This window comes from Buteo buteo, chromosome 11 (genome assembly GCF_964188355.1).
Source record: "Buteo buteo chromosome 11, bButBut1.hap1.1, whole genome shotgun sequence".
Taxonomy (NCBI): Eukaryota; Metazoa; Chordata; class Aves; order Accipitriformes; family Accipitridae; genus Buteo; species Buteo buteo.
The window spans coordinates 37903079-37926777 of record NC_134181.1 but is presented as its reverse complement, the minus strand read 5'-3'; the positions used below and the strand labels follow the sequence as shown (position 1 = coordinate 37926777).

The 23699-nt window shown below is 39.9% G+C and overlaps 1 protein-coding gene across 1 annotated transcript; it reads left to right on the top strand.

Annotated features, from left to right (window-relative positions):
- The first annotated feature begins 5611 nt into the window (after positions 1-5611).
- On the top strand, positions 5612-22272 carry UBE2L3 (ubiquitin conjugating enzyme E2 L3). Its single transcript, XM_075041598.1, has 4 exons — positions 5612-5728; positions 14355-14450; positions 18472-18658; positions 22116-22272. Exons 1-4 carry the CDS (start codon positions 5702-5704, stop codon positions 22268-22270), a joined length of 465 nt encoding a protein of 154 aa, XP_074897699.1. The 5' UTR covers positions 5612-5701; the 3' UTR covers positions 22271-22272.
- Positions 22273-23699: the final 1427 nt, after the last annotated feature.

Sequence of the window (23699 nt, the reverse complement as noted above, 5' to 3'; positions counted from 1 at the left end):
TTCACAGGTTTTTTTCAGTGAGAGATGGTCTTTTTCAATGTGATATTCAGAGTTTCTAGCACCATGGGACCCTGTCTCTGGTTCAGGCTGATAGAAGCTAATGCAGCACAAATAGAAAACTTGCATACTTGCAGCATAAAGTTCAAAGTATAGTTGCTGTAATGCTTTGTACATTCCCCTCGCCATCTGTACATCAGTTTCCCCCAGCACACTTAAACAGTTGCTGTTGAAACAGAGTGTAATTTGGCAATGATTTTTATTAAAGCTATTTCAAAATTTTTTGTACCAAAATCTTGTTAGCACAGTTATGCAGTTCTGGGAGACTGTTTTTCAAATTGTTTCGTAGCACTGAGGAACTGTGGAGATGCTGGGCCCAGGTGAGGCCTGAGCTGAGCTCTCACCTGCTGAGCAATTGTCTGTATTTTCTCTGCTTTGTGCCTGTTTATGCAGCACCGACCGGGGCCTGGGTGTGAGCTCACCCTTTCTTTCATGCTGCTGTGTTTCATTACAAGACTGCTAATAACATAGTGATATGCATGACTTCTCTACATAAGCAAATTCCTACGCAGACCTTTAGGTGTTATGTGATCACGGATGGAAGGGGAAGCAATTCACAAAGTTAAGAATGTAAGAAATGAGTTATGAGCTGGCATATCCATAGTACTAAAAGAGCTTGAGAACCTACTAGGGCTTGTGCAGTGTTAACTTGAGCTGGAGTCTGTTGCATGTTTACTGTTAGTACAAAGGAAATCAACAGAACTCCTCTCCCCCTTTTTTTTTTTCTTGGGGGCAAAGGAGACTTTTATCGTATTTAGTTTTTCATAAACAGTTAAGAAATATTGCATGCAAGAGGAAAGGGGTCTGTATAGGACGGAATCACTATTAAAGTACATGACATACAAAATGCATGAGGAAGAAAATGAGTTTATAATTCCTTAGTGGATACTTACCTGATAGAACAAATGTCAGATAACAATCATCATACATAATTAGTTGCTTTCAAATGCTTGTCATTAGAGATCTAAGAAACTGAAGGAACAAGAAAACCTATATAAAAACTTTAATTTGTTGGTAATTTTACAGGAATATAGGATGGAGGATTGTCAACAAAAAATAAATTAAGCATGTCTTTTTTTCTTTTTTTTTTTTTAATCCATTTTAGCTTTAACAGTCCCGATGGAGAGGCATATAATGATTTAAGACATTAGTTATGTGTATAGTTTTTTTATCTTAGTTGCTTCTGAGGATGAACTTTGCCCTTGTGGATTACAGGTAGATCCCTTTAATGTGTTTTGAATGAATTAGAATCTGTTTGAAATCTTAATTCTGTCTACATTCTGCAAAACAGCATATCCAAGGAATCCTGAATGGAAGGAGTGTCCTATGGGACCAGAACAAAGGTCCATCTAGCCCACTACTCGCTCCCTGTCCATGGCAGTAGATGATGCTCTAGGGACCAGTCTGCAAGCCCACGGTCTGTTCATCTCGTACTCCCAAGCATCCATAATTATGACTAGGCACCAATTAGAGATGTTAGATGATGATTCCATGCCTATTCTCTTTTTTTTACCTGTTTATAGACCTGTTACCCAGTTTGACTAGTTTCTTTTTGAACCTGCTGACTATTGCCTTTACTACAGCCTGTGGTAGGGAGTTCCAGACATTAATTACCTGCTGTGAAAAAAGGTACTGTCTTTTGGCTGTTAGCGATGCACAATTAGTCTCACTGTGGCACCTTCGTTCTAGTATTGTAAGATCTGATAAATAACAACTTCGTATTCACCTTAGCCACTGCCTTTATGATTTCATAAGCCTTGATCATATCTCTTCTCAGCCTTCTCCTCTGCGGGTGGAAGAACCCCAGCCATTTTAGTCTTTCTTAATACAGCACTATTCCACCCTCTTGATCATTGCATCAGCCCTTCTCTTTCCCTTCCCTAATTCTGTTGTATTCTTCTTGAGGTGTATAGACCTGTCCCTCTTGTAAGCAAGATATGGGGGTACTGAAGTGTCCTGGTTTCAGCTGGGGTAGAGTTAATTGTCTTCCTAGTAGCTGGTATAGTGCTATGTTTTTGAGCTAGGTATGAGAAGAATGTTGATAACACTGATGTTTTCGGTCATTGCTAAGTAATGTTTAGTCTAAAGTCAAGGATTTTTCAGCTTCTGATGCCCAGCCAGCAAGAAGGCTGGAGGGGCACAAGAAGTTGGGAGGGGACACAGCCAGGGCACCTGACCCAAAGTGGCCAATGGGGTATTCCATACCATGGGACGTCATGCCCAGTATATAAACTGGGGGGAGTGGGGGTGGGGGGATCGCCGCTTGGGGACTAACTGGGCATCGATCGGCAGGTGGTGAGCAATTGCACTGTGCATCACTTGTATATTCCAATCCTTTTATTATTACTGTTGTCATTTTATTAGTATTATCGTTATTAGTTTCTTCTTTTCTGTTCTATTAAACCGTTCTTATCTCAACCCACAAGTTTTACTTCTTTTCCCGATCTTCTTCCCCATCCCACTGGGTGCGGGGGGGGAGCGAGTGAGCAGCTGCATGGTGCTTAGTTGCTGGCTGAGGTTAAACCATGACACATACAGAAACAAAATTATTCTTATTCTTTCCTCCTCCCCTTCAGTTTTCACAAGTCTCTTTGTTTTCTTTCAGATGGCCCGTTCATAACAGTAGAAGCAAGGAGAATTTTTCTCTAGAGTTTTCAAGGGTTGGGCTGCGCTGTGGCTTACCTGTTCAGAAAGTCTGTTTACACAATTTCGTTTTTTGAAATTGAACAGATACGTTCCTTAAAACAGTGGAAATGTGATAGAAAGTTATCCTTGGGAGTGGGCAGGCGTAAATGTAGAGTCCAGTCCCTTGAAGATATCGCAGGATAAGCACTAAAACCTGTATTCTGTACACTCTTAATTGTCAAGTAAAATAATGGATACAACTTGGAAACCACACCAAAACACAGGTTAAAAAATGCAGAACCACCTGCAAAACTCAGTATAACTAGTGGCCTGGGTCTTGTTGCTAACAGGAAGGTAGGAGGTATAATTGATGAAACTCTGTCTGAAAGGAAATTCCTGCTGCTTCTTCAAGACTGTACGACAGCATGTCATGACTGCCAGTAACCAGCATCCAGGTGAGGTCCAGCAATGTAAGTACAGTTGCACAGCCCTTGTTCATAAACAAGATATGCATCAGTGTTAGCACCGTAGGATCCGCTCTGGAGCGGATCTAAAACTAGGTACTGAAAAGATCCAGGATACTGGCAGCAGGTACATGAAATGTGCCTAGTTTTGCATAAACTTCGCAAACACCCTGCTGTAATAAAGGATTTTAACATTAAGTGGCAACTTGTGAGGACAGCTATACTCAGCAATGATTTCTTAAGAACTGGCTGGGCTATTGTTAGTTATAGTGTGGGTGGTATTTTTTTCTTGTCAAAGGAAATGCGGATTATCTTATAATTATCCCAGATACTTCTGACATTCTTTTACAAGCTATAAATTCATGGATTAAAATTACAGATAGTAAATTCAGAATTCCCTGTGGTGCTTCTATTACTGTCTCTCGTGTGTGGCGGCTATGTGTCTGAGTGCAGGTATAGGCGAGGGCTTGAATAACTGTATTTTGGGGGGAAAATGTTTAGAGAATACTTGGAGACATACGGTGGTCTTGGAAAATTATGCAGTCAAATGAAGATGAGATGAAGATGTGAATAGAGTTTTGGGAAATAAAGAAGTCAAGATAGTATCTGAAGCAGCTTGTTTTTCATATTTGTAGACAGGTAGAAAATAAGTTGTAAGAACTGTTCTTCCAAGTTACCATGGTATCAGATCTAGGTATTTCTACGTTTCAGAATCATATAATCTGAACTAGCCCTTTTATCAGATGTCAGCATTTTTAAATCTTCACCACCAGCATCCCATGTCAGTATCACAACAAGAATCCTCAGAGAGTCTCTGCAGCATCTGTTTTCACATAACATGTACCTGCCTGGCATCTGTGTAACTTCTCCAGCAGACATGCTTACTTTACATCTCTCTGCTACTTCAGCAGGATGGTCTGCCTCTTTCATTTTCAGTTTCCTCTGACTCCATCTTCCTTGAGTAAAGTGGATGCAATAGTCTTTACATATCTAACAGAATAAAGTTATAATGATCTTCAAATACGTTTACTATTATAATTATTTACAAACTATTTAATAATACACATATGAAGTAGATGAGTATTAAGATGGTTCCTATTGGTGCTGTATAGCTTACTTCATTAACAAATGTTAATTGAGTTTTGGAGCAATAAGCACTATATTAATGCAAAATATTGATTACCAAATAGCTGTTCAGGGAATAATTTTAAGATTGTGTACTAGAAACCTGTGCTTCATAATTAACAACTTTTGTTGCTTTTTTATTATGAGTTTTTGAAAGCCTCTTGTAATAACCACAACACTTCCTTTTTCAGGTTGTTGGAGTTGGTAAAGCTTATTTTAGAGCTTAGAACTTCTTTTGGTGACTTGTTCCATAGGACAAGTGTTGGATCAAGTGAGGACATCAACTGGCGTGAGGGAACGGGAAAGGGGAAATAAGGCCCCACGTTGGCAGAGCAGATCTTGGAGTAACTCCTGAGTAGACAGGGTCAACGTAGAATGTTTTAGGGAGCCAGCCAGGTGCCTGGACACAGATGTCTGGTGTCATTTTAGACGTCGTATAGTAACTTACATCCCATGCCGTGTCTGCTAGCCCTGTGTCTTGGGTACCCTAGGGCACCTGAAATTACACTGGATGCCTACAGTTAGACGTCGGAACTGCTCCTAGGTGGTTGCTAGAGGCCAGCTGGGGAGGATCAGAGCTGGAGAGCAGTTACAATTAGAGCTCCATTAAAGAGCCAGAAAGAACATGGCAAATTACAGTCTTGATTAATACTGACAGTGACACGATCTCCTCTTCCACAGCTTTCCTTTCTCTAGGAGGTTGTGGCAGGGCACAGCAGGCTGGAAGTTTGCGGGTGAGGCCGAGTCAAACCGGTCACGGTAAGGTAAGGCCAGACATGTGCTTGAGCGGTGGGTTTCGTAAGAGACCACCAGCTCCAGGGATGGTTTCTGTGGGCCAGGTACCCCCTCTGGGAACGCCCTCCCCTCCGTTTTCGGAGTATTTTAAGAAACAAAGAAAGGAAGGTTGTGAAGTGCTCTGGACATAACGCGGGCTTATTTGATAAACCGGTAACTACAGGCTGTCGTCTCTTTCCCCGCCAGGAAGACGACACCGAATTTGGGGTGACGCACAGCAAATACACGAAGCCGCACCACCAGCATTTTAAAGCGCTGCTCGACGATTAACAGAGGCGCTCGGACAAAAGACATCACCGGGTCCTGGAGGAAGGCCGGCGGGCCGGCACCCGGCCCTCACAGAGGGGAGGGATGCTCCCGCAGCCCTCAGGGCAGCGCGTAAACGCGCGGCGGGCTCCGGGCCGGCGCGGAGCGGCTCCTGCCTTCCCTCCCCGCCGGACGAGGCCGTGCGTGTCCCTCACGGGCGCCGCCGAGAGGAGCACCCCCCCCTCCGCCGCCTCCCCCCCCGCCGCCAGCCGGCGGGGCGGGACCGGAGCGGAGCCGAGCTCCGCCCGGCCGCCCCAGGAAGCGCAGGGCTTTAGCGCCCTGCCCGCCGCCGCCGCCATGCATTGTGGGGCGGCAGCAGCAGAGCCAAGATGGCGGCCAGCAGGAGGCTGATGAAGGTAACAGCTAGAGCCGCGCCGGGAAGGGCCCGGCGGGCGGGAGGCGGAGGGTACCCCTCTCCGCCCCAGCGACCCTCCGGCTGCGGGGGGGGTAGGGGGTCGCCTCCGCGGCCCGCGGCCCGGCGGGCCTCCTCCCCTCCCCTTCGGTGGCACCCCGGGCTGGGGCGACCGGAACGGGAGCAGCCGGCACCTAGGCCGCGGCCGTGAGGGGCCTCGCTCTCTTCCCCCGCCGCCGCCCCGGGCTCCGGCAGCGCTCCGCCGGTCCCCGGCCGCCGCCCGGGGCCGGGCCGGGGCTCTCGGCGGCCGCCGCGGGCCGCCCGGTCCCCCTCCCTCGGGGGGCTCCTGCGGTGACTAAGCAAAGAGGAAAGGCCGGGGAGCGGAGCGGGGGGGAAGGAAACGCCGCCGCCGGGACGCCTCGGCCCCCGCCCGGGGCCGGGGCGATCCCCGGGGCGGCGTGAGGGGTCGCCCCGCCGCCGGCGGTGCCGCAGTCGCGGCGCGGTCCCCGGCCCTGCCCGCGGGGAGGGCTCGGCCGGGCGGCGGGGAAGCGGCCTCTCCTCCCTCCTTCCCTCCCTGCGGGTGGGGGTTCTCCGCTCCCCCCCGCTCTTCCCTCGGCAGGGAACCTTCCCCAAACGCTGAGGGATGAAATAATTTCGTTTTCGTTGGTTCGGAGAGTAACCACTTCCTTGTATGAGTAAGAGGTTTATCACACTGAAATATGGACCTGGGTTCAGAAGTTTCCTCCTTCGCTGCAGACGTGGTAGTGTTTTTCTCTTCGCTCTGTTTGTTCTGAAGCGTGGATGATGCTCGCAAACTCAGCCTCGGTTGGGGTTTAACCGAGAGCGTGTATAGTTCATTGTAAAACGCTGCTTGGGACTGTTTCTCATCGTTTTGCTTGAGGAGTAAGGCACTTCTTAGAAAGAAGATGATAACCACTGCCCCCAAAGCATACAAGTTTATTTTATGTGTTGTATCTAATTGCCAATTAACATCACAGACTGTATGCAGTGGGGTTTGCCTAGGACATGAATACATAGTGGTGTAAAATTTAGTCATCTGTAAAATGCTATGGCAATACCCTACAGTGTTTGCATGCAAAGGGCCTGTAATGTAAACCAATGAACTTCACAGGCTAGTTTGGTGAAACGCAGGGGAAAGACCCTGTAACTGTCAGGCGATGTTTTAGCCTTATTAAAAAACCTGTCCCTGTGGGGTGCGACATAACCATGCGCTAGGATTTGACAGCTACATGGGCGATTCTGTTAATCTTTTAATATCAGTCTTGCAGTTGGCTTCAAGGATGTGGATCCCTAATAGGGCTGGGATTTCACTAGGATGTGTAGATGGCAGGTTTTGAAGTTGTATTTCCTTAATTGTACAGATACATAATTAACCATTACAACTTGGTTATTTTTGAAGAGACCGATAGCTCAACAGTGCTTTCATAAGGCTAGTTTTGTTGTTTTAAATGCGCTATGGAACAATTAAGAATTAAATAGTAGATACGTTGTGTGCAGAGTCATTCACATATCTTAAATCAGTAGGCATAAACCTTTAATTGTCCTAAGGATCCTGATGAGATGGCATTCATTTTTCTTATTTCATTTTTGATAGCTGTTGTGTTTTGTCACAGCTTTACTATCATAATCAATATGTCTGTTGCTTTATACTCAAATAAGTTTCCCCTTAGTTTCAGACCGTAAACAACCATTTAATTTTATAGTTTTGTAAAGCAGCTTTTCTGCCTGTTCTGAAAAAATGAATTGTTCAAAAACACATCACTACTACTCTGCTAGGGAAAAATATATATTTCCAATTTTTTCTTCTTTTTAAATTTAAATAGAACATAAAAATCTGAAAGGCAGGAAAAATTGTGCGTAATATCTGCAGTGCCTTTTGCTTTTCAGCCCCCCTCCTCAGTTCCACAGTGCTTATGAAACATTAGTTTAGTAATTTAATCTTTCACTAAAATGCCATAAAAATGTGTTTTTGACAACCTGACCTCCTCGTTTTCTAGAAGAATGGTGTGGCAGTTGCTTTTCAGAGGGAGTGGTGTAGGAAGGAAGGAGACATTGATAACTTCTCTCTTACATTTTTACTTTCGTTTTTATTGCCTGATGTTTGTGGGTTGTGTGTGTTGTGTGTGCGTTTTGTGCCAGTTCAAGAGCTGTGAGACGCTGTATCACACAACTTGTAAAGGTTATTAAATAAGCAGCTACCTTCGTGCCTTTTGGAGAGTCGAGTCAGCCCAAATGGCTTTGAGTTTTGCCATTCATCTCAGTAGGAACAAAGTAGAGCTCTTGTACAGATGATGTAATCTGGATTGCTGCAGCATGATGTTTTGGAGGTCCAAACTTGCATGTGTATCAACCCAATATCATTGTTTAAGTTCCAAATTCACAGATCCACTTTAAAAAGTCTTTCACTGTTGAAGTTTTGCAATACAGAAGAGTCTGTGGTGTGTCTTTCTCGGGGTTGTAGAATGATGAGTGATTATAACTAAAGGAAATAGAGTTTTTCAGTGTGTCACTCCATTTTGGTTAAAATAATTTAGGATAAGCATTAACTGTCTTTTCTTTGAGCCAGTTATCAAGTTTGTCTTTAGTAAGCAAGAATAAACTTTGACCCTTTTATAGGGCACATAAAATAAAGCAATTCCCATTTCCTTAAGGTCTTGCCAACATTTTGAAGTACTGCATTTTTCCTGGACTTGTGTCATGCATCATGTTATTCATATTAATCACAGTGGCTCAAAGAGACTGGATGTTATAAGTTCATAATAACACACTGTCTGCCTGTAGAAAACTGGGAGTATAAGTATAGTTTCCACCTTCCAGGTGGAAATGGGTGTCCTTTTCAGATTGCAGAAGCCATTTGTATCTTCAGTTTGCAAATGTCCTTCTGAAAGTAGTATTACAAACTTTGCCATTGTACGTGTACAGTTCAGTTTTAAACATGAAGTCAAGTTATAACAAGAATAAAATGATCTTATCTCAGGATCTGTTTGAGCAAATCGTATTTCTTAGGCCAGAGACCTTATTTGAGGCCTATTTTTGCAGAACTTTATACCATCAAATAGTCTTAACTGAAGTTTTCTCTACTACTGATTTACAAAACAATCAGTGGAGGTGTGCCCTTTCCAGGAACTCACCTAGGTTAGCAAAAATGTGAAGTAAACACAGCTAATGAATCATATTCCAATGACATCTGAGGTGGAGTTTTGATCTATGAGCCACCATTACACCTCTTCAAAGAGCCACAGTTGTCAGATCTTGACTCCTCGTGAAATGTGAGAGGTGGAAATAAAGCAGTCTTTGTCAAGGATATGTTGTTATGGACTATCTCTCAGGGTAAAAACAGGCAAATATGGAGTAATTGTTTTAGGAAAGGAGCTAAGGCTTCTCTTTTGAGGGAGCTACTTTGCTTCACGACCCGTTCTTGCAAAAACCAAATTGTCTCCAAACATGTATGATTGGGAACATAGTCTCCAAGAGACATGCCAGCAATTTCAGTGAAATGCTTTTCACAGTTGCCACCCACTAATGTAAAACAAGCCGTTTTCCATGCGATATCTGTAGCTAAATGCTATGTGGAGAGGTAGTGGGTAGTCGCAAAGGGAAGGCTATTTCGGTGCTGGATAGTCATAGTACGTACTTGGTGGTGTAGTAGCATGTGGTACTGAGATGCACCTTCAACAGGGGTTTTGGGATAGTATTTGAGAAAGCTGTCCTGTCCCACGTGTGGGGCTACTCCCTTCTGTGTTGATCGGCAATGTGATTGAGCTAAGGCGTCTGGAAGATTTGTGCTTTTGTTTTCTGGTCTTTAGATGTTCAAAAGCATCTTTAGTATTAAAAACTGGAAATAGATTTAAAGAGTAAATAACACTTCACATATGAAGTGAGGTATGTAGATAATTATTTTAATCTCACTCTTTTTACTCTGCTTCCGTAATTGCATAGTCAAACATTTATGCAACTGTTGAACTCTGTGATAAAATACGAGCGCAAGGCCACACCCAGGTACCTGCTCTAGATGGCCTGCCATCTCCAGTATGCTGTGGTGTTGTAAATACCATAGCCCTTCCAAATAAAGGGGTTTTAAACAACTTTAGAGTTGTTTTTCAAATACCGAATTGATCCAAACACCAGTTCTCAGTAACAAGGGAAATGTGGTTTTGAGCAATGTATGATTGCTCTTATGTGGAAGTGAGAATATTGGTTCATTTTCCCTTTTTGAAACTGAGAACTGACAAAAGGATTTTTAATCAAATGAAAATACTTTGCCAAAAAGTAGGATTACTCAGTAAATAAAAGACATGTGAGTATACAGGGTTGTACTGTTGCAGAGGAAACTTAATAATAGTTTATACAAGAGCTAGAATCTGTTTGGGGTTTGGGTTGGTTTTATGGTTTTTTTTGTAAAATTATATTTTATTTTAAGGTGTTTTAACACTTCTTTGTACTGTATGAGGTTTGGAAAGTAAAACTGGCCAGTTCCTTATCAGTGTATTGGAGCCTGGTTGACTTTGTCACACTTCTTTTAGAGAATGTATTTATAAACAGAATGTTATAAGCAGTTATTTCAGTAAACTTTTGTTTTTTCTTTGTGCATTTAATAGCATTTGGGGCTTGATGCAGAACTTGCTGAAGTCAGTATGAGCTCTTACACTTATTCCTGTATACTTGGATTGCACTCTTACAAGTGTTTGTCTTCACTGCACTTGTTTTTTTAGAGAAGTCCCAAACCTTGAAAGATCCATGGGCAAAACAGTTTCAGTTGCAGGGTTTTTAGAAGACTTGACTACATTTTAAGCTGATGCCACTTACTGTTCTTTTTTATTTCAAATTAATTTTTGCTTTGAACAGCACAAATGATTACACAATATTGAAAAATCAAAATTTTAAATCCTTATTGATTATATATGGGAGGTAGTATGTACTTTTATGACTGCCTTCAGCATTATACTTGAAGATCAGATACCACCTCTGAAAGTGTTTTCTCCATTTCATGTGCTGTGTATAACACTTTCTCTGAACATATCCAAACTACAAACATCACATCTCAAGAGACCCGCGTGAAATAAGACATTTCTATTTTACAAATGGGGAAATCAATGCAGCAAGGTCACATGCAAGGTTGATAACAGAGTGGGGAATGAAGACTCATTGAAATTCTTACTGCAGTCTTCTAACCTTTAGTTACACTCCTCCTGTGCTCCTTTAATTATGTTACTTGACAAAATTAAGGGGTGGAGGACAAGAAAAGGAATTAATCTATTTACTGTCTGCCTAGACTCTTAAGTATTATTTTGAAATAAATATCTGTATTATATCCTTTTACCTCAGTAAAGTAATTTTTGTCCCTTTGGAGTTGCTCAAGCCCATGTTAAATGCGGCATTAACTTTTAATGTGTGTTGTTTGAAAGTATTTAGTAGCTCATTCACTTTTTTAACAGTACATTTATACTGTAGTTGTGTCTGCCTCTGGAGCTCTGAGGCAGTTAGATCTTTATTATGGGTTTTGGCAGTTGCTAGAAAAAAAAACAAAGCAACCCCCCCCTCACACCCTTCAATTATGAATGGTGAATCTCTTACCACTCCTGATGCATTAGACACAAAAACCCTAAAAGCATGACTTGTAAGTATAGTATTACATTGTATTTCTGGGGATAGTAGTATGAAAAAAAAGCTATTTGTACAAAAGTCTATCATGGACTTGATTAATTTGGAGTGACATATGAAATCTTAAACACTTCTATAAGAAAAGTAATTTCTCTTATAAATTGGAATCTCTTAAGCATGTAGTTCAGGCAAATTCTCTGCTAAGGTAGGCTTGATTCTCCATGACCTTTGCAGTCCTGCCTGTGTGTGAGGAAAAGAGTTGCCTGGTTTATCCCCATCTATCCTGTTTTTCGGTTGTCAGTTACTACCACAGGACCCAAGGCAGCAGAAGCAGCCCAGGATATAGTCCCAAAACACTGTAGTAATTTACCTCTTTTTTGATTTTTGAAAGTGAATTCCTGCAAAGGCTTCATGCGTCAGTTTAAAGAGGAAGATGTCCCAAATAATTTTCGGCTGGTTCTTTAGTGTCTTCTAGGCTGTTAAATTCCCTTTCTCATGTAGTAGACTTGAGGGAAAATGGGCAGCAATTTGCAGATTTGTTTTAAACTTTTCTTTGCTTTCATACAGAGTTTTACAATTTCGTAATGATATCTGTACTGGATTCTTGCATTTCTTCGTTCAGGATCCAATTTTTTTAACCTGAATCTAATTATAAAATGTAGGTGTTTAATTTTCTAGTAATGTGAAGCCATGCTTTTCTAATTTGTTTTATTAGCTTAATAACATACCTGAATTATAGAGTCATAGCTCTCCCTTTTTCTGTGTCCGGCCAATTGTTCCCTGGACCAGAAGCAGTGTAATGCTATCATATGAACCTGTGTTAAAAGCTTCTGCATGGAAGCTGCACTCCCACTGGGACATTATACATACGACAGAAATCTTCCGCATAATGTTTTTAATATAGTAACTAGAAAATTGTCTAAACCCACTTTCCTTTCCTTGTTTTAGAGTGAAGGCACTTGTGATGCATGTTTGTTTATGCTTAAATACCTACTGGTTAATTAGCTTATTTTGTTCCCAGTGTTTGATGTGTTACATCTAACGTGGAATGGGATTTAACCCTCTTACATGCTGTGGAGTAGTGGTTTGCCAGGACTTCACCGTTCTGTACACGTAGTGAGCGAGTTGCTGAAAACGCTGTTCTAAGTGAGTTACTCCCCTGACCCTGTCGGGGAAGCATCAGTCTGGTATCAGTCAGACTCTCCCTGACCTGCTGCTTTGTGCACTGAGCACTCAAAGCCAGCTGTAAGGCACTGTGTGGATTTGCAGTTTCAGTGATCGTAAAGGATCTCTTATGGCTGCTATAATAAAGGTTATTTTCTTTTGAATATTTTGGTTTGCTCTGTATCCCTATAGATGTGCTTCATAGGATTATTTTTGTGTGGTTTTTGTATGTTTTTCTGCTTTAAGGAAATAGGATAATCCTCTTACCCTGTTTAAAAAAAAAAAAGGCCCAAACTGTCTGTGATATTGTGTAAATCTAACAGCAGTGGAATTTGGGCATTAATCCGGAGGTCTAAACTAAATAGTCGGTTTTAGTGTCGTGAAGATTGTGTTGGGCATCAATTCAATATCCAAGGTTAAAATTCTGTGTTCCGAGTATGCTCTTGCTTTGGTAGGTGCAGTGGGTGGGAACGTAAATGTTCATCTCCTGATGTGTGGCTGTCATGTGATTTTTTGTTTCATGTGCATTTGGAAATCTCGTTTTCCCTTTGGGCTTGCATTTTATCATGATGCTAAGTTTATGCAAGAGATTACTGCAAGTATTAAATCTCTGCCAGTCAGATGCAGAAAGGTTTGATCTAAGATGAACATAGAGCTATTATAGAAAGAAAAAAAAAAAAAAACAAAACATGGACAGTACAGCATCTGTATCAGGAAAACTGATCTTTTTTGTTTTTCAGTGTATAGTGTTGGTGTTTTTATCATAATATACAGTCTAGTTTTGCAAATATGCTAGTACCCATTGAAGAGCTGCATGCTGGCAGAGTGCACCAGTGTTGCTGTATAAGCAACATTTTTCCTAACCTATGTAGACATGCAGGCATGTGCTTCAGTTCTGAAAGCACAGGGGAAGTATTCTATTTCAGTGTGGATTGCTTTTGAATTTGAATTCAGTGAAATTCTCTTTAAAGATAAAACTGCTGAATTCAACAGCAAAGGGCTGTAATTGTTGTGCAAAAACCAAAAGTGGAACCTTGAGGTGTTTCTTTTTAGGTCTTACAAAATACTCCAGGAAAAAGTTGCTACACCAGGGCTTATACAAAATTTTAAATATAAAAATACCTAAATACTTGTTTTGGTGATACCTGGATCACTAACTGATCAAAACTGATTTGACTGGTGCAGAAGGATACCTTGTTTAAGAGTGATAGAGCTGTAAAGAGAGGTATCTTATAATATACTGTGAACTTTGAGGTACAAAACAGAGATAAAGCTGTATCTTCTCAAGTGATTTGTCTAAATAAGGCTAGTTTGGCTTCAATTGTTATTTTTTCTGGGTTTGCACCAAATTAAGTTGGTCATGCAGGAACAGTTGAAATAATTGGACTGTTCAGTGACTTTATCCATTTTTAAAACTGTTATGAAGTAGTTCTTCCAAATCTGTTTTCCTTCACACAAGTCCTAAGATGCACTTTATTTCTGTGCTTCACAGAGTTATCAATTGTCTGTTACCAGAGGCACTAATTTTGCATTTGAGGTATAAAAACATTTTTTAAATGCACTTTAATATGTCTTCATGTCTGTAATTATGTTAATAACAAGGCATTTTTGTACTTTCCTGACATCAAAAAATGAGGGTTTTTTAAATACCTTGTCTCAGAGAATTTTACTTCTCACAGGTGCAAAATTTTATTTCTTATTTGTGTGAGTTGCCACCGCTAAAACCCCAAGCTTCTTTAATGTTAAATAAACCCACACTGACCTCTAAGCATTTTGAAAAATAAATAGGAGCATCTTGCTTAATACTGTTATTAACTTACACTTACACTTTGCTTGCTTTTCAGGAGCTTGAAGAAATCCGCAAATGTGGAATGAAAAACTTCCGTAATATCCAGGTTGATGAAGCTAATTTATTGACCTGGCAAGGGCTTATTGTTCCTGTGAGTATAGACTACTTCTTATTCTAATGAGCTTTAAAATAAAGTGAGGATCATTTGTATCTCATAAATCTAAAGTTTAGTAGTGCTGCTGGTGACCATTAGATAATTTTTGCACCCTGGCAAGAATCTCTTATTATTATAAAACCTGGCTTTCAGAGTTGTAGGTTTGTGCAGAAGCTAGTTGTTTATAAATACAACGTAAGTTTATATAGATTATACTGCACCATCCTAAACATACTCTGGGCAGTGAAGTGTGCTCCCAGATTTAATTCCTGTCTCTCTTCAGGTATCTTGTGTAATCTTGGGCAAATAGTGTGAACTTCCTGTCTCATTTTATTTGAGTGTCTTCTGTGTTTTGTTTTATCAAAGTTTGATAACATTAGTAGGTGTTTCTTATAAATAATCTGAAGAAAAATCCATACGTAATTGAAAGATGTTCTAGACTTCTCTGATCAATACCTACCTGGATGCTTTGTAATTGTAGGCGTGGTGCAACACATGGCTGCAGCTGGCGAGGGCTGTGGGCTCAGTGATGGCACCGGGTTACTTGGGAGAGGTGTTGGAAGGGGGAAGTAAATGAAGTCTGTAGTTTATTACATTAAGCTTAAAGTACAAAATCTACATCCTTATAGGGAAAAAAACCTAAGTTTATTCCTTAATAGATTATTTTTTTTAAATCAACTAGATTTATTTCTAGAATAAAATTTGAGTATTGGAAAAAGTTTGAGGCAAAGAAAAGGTTTGGATTTTCAGAAGTGAGCTCTTTAAAAGAAAGTCTCTTTAGGCATTAATTAATGCCCCCCTCCCCCCCCAAACACTTTTATTTTTTAAAAGCACTACAGTCTTTTAAGAGAATGATTAATAGAAGTAGATAACCACTGTATTAGTCAGACAGAGGGGGATTTGTTATGAAGGGGTGTCCTGGTTTCAGCTGGATGGGGGGGGAGTGAGTGAGCGGCTGCGTGGTGTTTAGTTGCTGGCTGGGGTTAAACCACGACAAGGGGAAAGCAGGAAATGTAGTATGTTGAATTCCTTGGTTGAAGTCACTTGGATTTTCACTTCCTTTATTTTCTGCTGCCACGGCCCATGCTCCCTTCGTTACATGAGCTATTTTGAAATCTGCAGCAATAGGGGCTGTGCCACTAGGGCAGCAGTTCTGCTTCTCCTTGGGTGCTACCTGAAAGGTCAACTGACTAGTGTAAATCTTTTTATTAGAAGACTTTGAAACATCTCTTTAGCAGTGCCCCTGCTTTGTTAGTTGGAGGCCATTCCCTAATTCAGATCTCACAGGCCAAGATAATGGCTAGGCCTTTGCACTTCAATAAAAGCAAGCAGGATTTGACATTAAGATCTGACAGAGCTGAGAAACAATATGCTTTAATAAGCCACTCTGATATTTGTGGTTCATGTGTAACAGTTTACTGCTTTGATAATACTTTGAAGCAGTATAAGGTTGGTAAATATGACTAATAAAGCAAAACACCAAAATACTTGTTTATTCCTGTTAAAATTAGCAATATGTGCCGTACAGCATCTGTTTCTAACAGTTTCTGCTCACCAGAGTACAAGCTTAGTGTTTGTTTTGCAAAGGTTCACAACATCACAAGTGTTTAAGCATTGATGCAGTGAACTGTGCTTCATACCTGCCTTTTGGTTTATAATCTGTCCTGTTACAAAGGAAATAGCCTTAAATTCACTGCTGGTGTAGTTAAGAGGGAATTTTGTCATGAAATTATACTTCCTATACTGATTAATAAAGTGTTGTGGTTTATGTGTTCAAAGAGTAGTATAGTTTATTATTTTGAGGATACGCTATAGAAGATGCTTTAGTTTTAGCATAATTTTTTTAGCTATTGCAACGCTGGAGTTGATGGCTTAAAAATGTAATATTACAAGCTGGTTGCAAGTTCAATTTTTTTCCCCAGTTTTTGCTTTTGAAGTTTTACATGCTATTTCCATTTTAGAAAATGTTCTTGCTTAGTGTTTAAAGACATATTACTCCTGCTTTAGTAGGATTAACCAGTTTCTGATTATTAAACTCTATAACTAGGCATTATTTTGGTCAGCTTCTTAATGAAGGTGTGAAAGATACAAAGGTTAATATTTTTAACAGTCTTCATGCAGAATTACTGTGAAAGATACTGCTTTAAAAGTTTTTGTTGTATGTAACATATTTTGTTCTTCAGAACAACTGTTAGTTTTTAAGGGTGTTTGCTCAATTGAGAAGCAAATTGAAGGTAGCTTGTCAACTTCTTTTCCTGTTCTAAGTTGTAGAATGAGGTAGTTTATGTACTGTGTGTTGCAAAGGTACACTACTTGTTTGATTTCAACATTAAAATGAGACTACCCCAGACTCCTTGTTCTTGTAAGAAGTACTGTTGGTGTACCATGAATTTCATTTCACTTAATCAAAACTGCTTGCTATGGATGAATTTTTGCAGAGCAAAAATACTTCAGGTGAATGTGAGTCATGTTTGTTGCTTGTGTTTCAGTATTTATAATTCTGCTTCTCTCCCTTGTCGGTGTCAAAATAAATACAACAAATAATTGGAAATTAATTCGTTGAATATTCTGTGGTTTGTCTATTTAAAACATGAGCAACCATTTGTATGCATTTTTGGTTCAATTTATTGTTGAGTTATAGTGAAGAACTGTTCTGACTGAGAGTCAAGCAGAAAATGGACATTTTTAAGGCAGGTCAGTTCCCGTATCAGTTCACTGAACATCCTCACAAATTATAGCATGTGATGGAGGCAAGAACAAGTGAGCCATGGGGGGAGAGGGTACTAACTGCTTAAGTTGTCACCACCACCAGTTATCTGTTAAACTTCCACAGCTTTTTGGGATTGCTTGGATAAAAAGTGATTTTAAAGCCATGCTAGTTACCTTTTCCATTGACTGCAGAAATTGTGCTGTATTTCTTAGAAACGCACAACCAGCCTTCTCCACATGGATGAAACTAAAATTAAATGTTTTCTGTTGAATAATATTTTAATAGAACACTCCCCACCCCCAAATATTGGTAAACCTTTTTTAACTTCTGGAGTGGGTTTGATTGCAGGGAATGGTCTGGTTGCTAATGAATAATGTGTGTGATTATACTTCACACCAACTGGAAACTCTCATCCTTTGATTCTTGTTCCCAGAGTGTTTGGAAAGGCTTCATGCCATAGTTACTGTTTTCAGTGCAGCGCTTTTTTTTTTTTTTTTTTAAAGCTTTTTCATAAGCTTTTAATGTAGCAATGGTTTATTTTTCTTCTGCCTTTCTTCTGCAGTTAGTATTTGAAGCAGTATCAATAGCCTAACAGGTTTTGTAAGTGAGATTCTGGGCATTGTTTTTTCTGTTTCAGTATGAAGAACTACTTTGCGTACTTCATGGTTCTCTCATCATGCTCCTTCAAAAATGATCTGATAAGAGTGGGTGCTAAAACTGCATACAAATTCAGAATGTTCTCATCAGCAGACGCAGTGAATATCTATCTTTAGTACCACTGAATGCTCAGCAGATTTTTGTGTAGTCAGCACAAAAATGTTCTCGGAACATATGGGGAAATCTGACAAATCAAATTGCTTTGCTGTTCGTACCACCATGTTGTGAGACACGTAAAATAACTAGGTTTAGAGAAAGCAATTTTCCTTGTCAGGCTTCCTGTTTGTATCTCAGAAAGGGTTTACAATGTTTTTTGAAATACAAAGTTGGGAATAAAACTACTTATTAGATAGGACCTTAAGTTTGGAGTAAATGGGATTGGATGCTTTCTTACCTGTGGAAATGTCAGCTAACTTCAGAACAATGGTAATCTGCTTTTTCCAGGGTGAATACAAATGTTGTAGAGGTGGTATTGCCCCTCTCTTACCAAATAGGTTTTGATGTTTCCTGACATGTGGACATGGCAGTATGTGTTGGAAGAAAGTGTCTTTAAAAGAGGTCATTTGATAGATCGAAGTCTGGAGCATGCTTTATCTTAATTGTGTCCATTAGAATGTGCCAGATTCTTGACATTCTCCCTTCTTGTTGCAGGACAATCCTCCGTATGATAAAGGAGCCTTCAGAATCGAAATCAACTTCCCAGCAGAATACCCATTCAAACCTCCTAAGATTACATTTAAAACAAAGATCTATCACCCTAACATCGATGAAAAGGGGCAGGTTTGTCTGCCAGTAATTAGTGCTGAAAACTGGAAGCCAGCAACCAAAACTGACCAAGGTAGGACTCCACATGGAGAGCAAACTGGATATCAAGAAACTTTGTATTGTATTTAAATTTAAAGCTAATAGCGTTTCAGCTTGTCAGCTGGCCACTGCTCTTATGGTATATTCGTTGTCGTAAGGTTTGTGTCATGAATCGCATGTTGTGAGCACAGCATGCAACTCTTGGGATCTCATTTTGTTATTGGCACGTAAGGTAATGACACTGATGTGTGTCATTTCCACCTCCAGGAAACCACAAAGCTCTTCATGACTGAAGAGTTTATTAAGGTAGTGTCCTTGGCATACTTAAAAATTCTGGTGGTAGTTTGGGGATTATTTTGTGTTTCTTTTTAAACAGTGACTGTATAATCCAGAGGTGTTCAGTACATTCCTGGATGTTTGAAAGAAAGGGTCTAAAACCTTGAGGCTTTGTGTATTTTATAATCTCTGCCATGTGGTTCAGTGATTTGAAGGTATGGTTTGAAATATCTAGGGAGTCATAAACAAAACCTGAATTCATAACACAAATTAACTCTTAGTTCTTAGAAGATCGCTGCTGGGAGGCTTACTGTGTAGAGTGTCTTTGGATAAGAATTTAAATATTTAAAGGAAAAAAGTTTCAGCAGGTTCAGTGGCAGACAGAGTGCAATCTGAGTAGGTTTTTTTTTCTGCTATTGTTGCTTCCGTTAGTTGTTGGGGTGAGAATTTTGTGTTTTCCGGCAGGTTATGATTAGTTTGATATTAAGCATTTATTATTGTACATATAGAAAGTGCAAACATCCTTGCAAAAACTGTGTATTTTTTAATAATATTGATTCAAATGAGTAGCCGTTTAGTCCAGTGCGAGAGCTTCAGTGACAGGGAGTATCTTGCTCTGTAGGAGAAAGTATTTCCTTCTTTCCAGGCTCTCCTTTAAGGTTGTTTTCACTTGAACTGTGTTCCCGATAGTAAACAATGCTGTACTTGAGATGTCTTTTTTTTTTTTTTTTTTTTTACTTCTGTATGGTAATAAAAGTACTTACAGTTTGCATGATCTTGCCCCAAAGACAAAAATAGGCAAATTCCTGTAGTTGTTTCAGAAAAGATCAAGCAGTTGTATGTTGGGGAAAGTGGAGGTGGCAGCAAAAAGAACCTGTTAAACTTAAATAGGTCAGTGAAGATCTTATGATTTGTTGTTGATTTATCTCGGATTATACAGGACAAAGACCCTTGAAAGAGATGAAATGGAAGCAATGTGTAGAAGGCTTCTGTTAATGCCTTAGTAGTTGTCTTAACTAGGGAAAGCTCGTAAGATTTAAGTAAAGGAACGACAAGTCTCTACCTAGCTTGAAATGCAAGTTGCATTAGTTGGAACTATTGAAGCAATTGTTTGCATGCAGGAAATAGTCAGTGTCTCCCTGAGAAGTAGCAATTCCTTTTTTATCTGAGAGTGAATAAAAACTATGCTAAAATCAGAATTTGGAACAAACCCTAGGTACCAAAACATTGCAACTCTCTCCATTTCTGCTGTTTTGTCTTTTGTTTGTCTTTTCCTTCTTCAAGAAGTTGTTTTAGTGTCAACATCTGTTGTTACTACATGGTTGTATGAACTTGCAACATGTTACTACAGCCCTGCTTAAGTGTCTGTTCCTTTTTCTCCAGAACTGTTCTGCACTGAAAAATAAACTTCAGTCTGTTTGCTACTTGGGCCTTTCTCAAGGAAGTAATGCAACATCATTAGTACGGCATCAAAGTGATTGGTTTTGATCAGTTAGGTGTCAAGAAAGCAGAGAGATTAGGTTCATCATAAATCATTAATTCACCTTTCACATACTAAACATGCATCTTACTGCTGTACTTTTTATTAATTTATGCTTAATATTAAAACACTGTTGTGAAACTAGCATTTTAAAATGCTGTGGATATTGAGGCAACTCCTGTTATGACATTCCTAATTTTCTCTGGCTTGTGTGTGTTTTAGCATGTTTTACTGAGTGAAAAGGGATTGTCGTGCAGTATTGATGCTGGTTTCATAAGTAGTCATTAATATGATGACAGTTGTTATAAGTCCAGGACTGGTGAGTTTCTGCGAAGTAAGCTAATACCAATTCTACATTCCTTAGATAGTTTGTTGCAGTTTAAACTCTGATGTGTGGTAAGAAATGTTCCTGCTTAGCAATGTAGCGACAGGCATACTTCTCTGGATTTTGAGTATTTGTTTTGAGGTATGTTCCCCGCTCCTATCAGGTAAGGGTGGAAAAGAGTATGAGCGTGAAAAGATTGATGCTCTGAAAGAAGCCGCTCTGGTATTCTAGCATCTACTGGAGTGATAAGTATTGTAAGCACTTACATTGCAAAATTAGGGAGAATCCAGTTAAACTGCTAAGTAGCAGTTTCAGAACAAACAATAGACTCTGACTTTTTGCACAGCATGTAGCCAAGTTGCGAACTCCCAGCTGCTGGATGGTGTAGGTGTCAGTGGTTTATGTGAGTTCAGGAGGAGGCAGCTGGCTCTAGTGTGCAATGCATGAAGTTAACAGAGTTTTATTATACTTGCTTTAAAAACTCTTGGGGTGCTGCTTTGTATTACTCTGGGTAGCCCAAACTTACCTCAAGCGGAATATCATTAGTATTGTCGTACAGTGAAAAGCTTTTTCCGTGTATCTGCTTTCTGTAGACTTGCCCAGTTACACATGTACCTTTTAGCGGATGGATAGGAGAACTCCTGATTGTTGTCACCTATCTAGCTTTAAATGGTCGTGAGATTGTATATGAGGAAAACGTAGCAATAAGTGTCGTTGTAGTATGCAAGGTTTACTGCGCGAATGTCAAGTACAGTTCAGTTATTTTAGGAATGACATTTCCTTTGAAAGTGATAGGGGAACATTGATGTAACGGCTGTAAACAGTGGGGTGAAAAGCATCTTGCAGTTCTTACCCATTTGTTTGCGTGGTGTATCTCTACTAGTGGATGTATTTGGCAGTTTAGAGTAGAGGGAAGAATTGTCTGCTGTTCATAGGGGAAGTAAGATGCATAGAAAAACTGAAAAAAGGGTTTCCAGAAGCAGGCCTGGTTACAACTGCATCATTGTGACAGGTGTGAGGACAAAAATGTTTCGTGATGGAAATTCCATTTTTACCCAATCCCTTTTAGATGAACTTGTCTGTGAAACTTAATTTCTTTCTTAGCCATAGGAGAGTATTTCAGATAGGATGCCAGTTACATGGGAAATAATTTGTAGTGTATTTTGGTCTCTGTTCGGGTTGATTTTTTTTTACAAATACTATTTTCTGGTGTTCATTCACGGTCATTGAACTAAATCTTGGCATATTGCTATAGCTTATTCATGCTCCGCTTTTGAAAAGACCCTAGATTTATGGGGATGTATTTAAATGCAGTTAAAGCTCTTTTCTTACTGGGGAATTTTGCTTACTTTTTGATTTTTAAAAATTAACCATTTTAGTCTCTGACGGTATTTATACTTCTTTTGACAGTAATCCAGTCCCTCATAGCACTGGTGAATGATCCACAGCCCGAGCATCCCCTCCGGGCTGACCTAGCTGAAGAATACTCTAAGGACCGTAAAAAATTCTGTAAGAACGCTGAAGAGTTTACAAAGAAATATGGTGAAAAGCGACCAGTGGACTAAAATCTGACACAATTGATGTCAGCAACGTATGATAGAAGATCGGAGCAGTGCATTTGAGACACCCCGTAAAGCAGGACTCTATGGAAAATTGACAAGTGCCACCTTTCGGTGTTAACTTGTGGCTGTTACTAACTTTCTACAGTTTTCTTAATCAAAAGTGGGCTAGGTAACCTGTAAAGAAAGGATTAAAATTTAAGATGTTCTAGTTCTGCTTTCTTTGTTTAAAAATCACTGCTTCAATATACTTTAAAGTATGCTGTTTTCTTTTTCTTGTCAGAATTTATCAAAAATATCTTAGACTTATATTCTGCCCTTAAATTGAAAAGGTTGTGGCTGTCATTTCTTATTTTTCCTTGCAGTTCCCACTATCTTGAGTTCATTTAATTCTTCATTGAATTTTATCCCCCTCCCAAACTGATGTCTTAGAAAAAATATCCCAGTTCTGGCAGAAAATGATTGAGTGTTTGGCAGTTTTGTTTACTTTCTTTTTAAATGTTGCACTGTGCTTTGTGGGACTTGTTGCAAGTTCCCCTTAACTTCAGTTTGTAACATAATAAAACAAAAACCAAACAAACCCCACAAAACCAATCAGAAATAATGTCCAGGTCTTTATGTAAATCTGGCTGATGTTACCACAAAATGTTTATTAAACGGGGAAACCCAAGTTTTTGTGTGCGTCATTGAATTCAAATATAGCTTATATCCTGCTTCAGGAAAACTTTGGAAAAAAAATTCTGTAGCAAACGAGTAGTGGAATGTGATCACAAACTTCTTTCACTTCTATTCTTCATACCTATGCAGAGTAGCTAGGGAAACGTGCACAGAACAACATTGCAACCAGTTTGGAAGAGTTTCAGAAATTGGGGACCAAGAGGTACCAAAGTGATAAACTGGTTTTTGAGTTAAAAGTTGGTATTTTGGAAATACTAATTTTGAATTCAAGTACTAAATCTGACAGCACTGCTAGTCATCTTAGAATATTTTTCCATCAGAATGTGTAAGAAACATCTGCGTTTTACGGGATGGCACTTGTGCTGCTTCCCAGCCCAATTGCTGTACAGTTCTTACTGAAAATGGTATGAGAATAGGATTAAGCAATAAACCGTAATAGAGTACGCTTTGCTACTACTGTTCCTACGTTTTAAAAACACACAGGTTAGATGATTTAATGAGTACTTCAAGTATCATTCTATCATTCTAACTTAATCAGGCAGAGCTGTTTTCCCGTTGCTCCAGGGCACACCTACGCATGCTGAAGGAAGCCCTTTCTGTTCAGAATTGAGCATCCTTTACTGTGTCTGTTACTTTTCTCCTGACTGCCTGTCTTTTTTCCCCAGTCTAAAGTGTAACGATCATAGCTCCTCAGTCAAACTGCCATACAATCAAACTGCCGTCTCTTCCCCGCCAGTCGAACCTGGGTATGTTATTG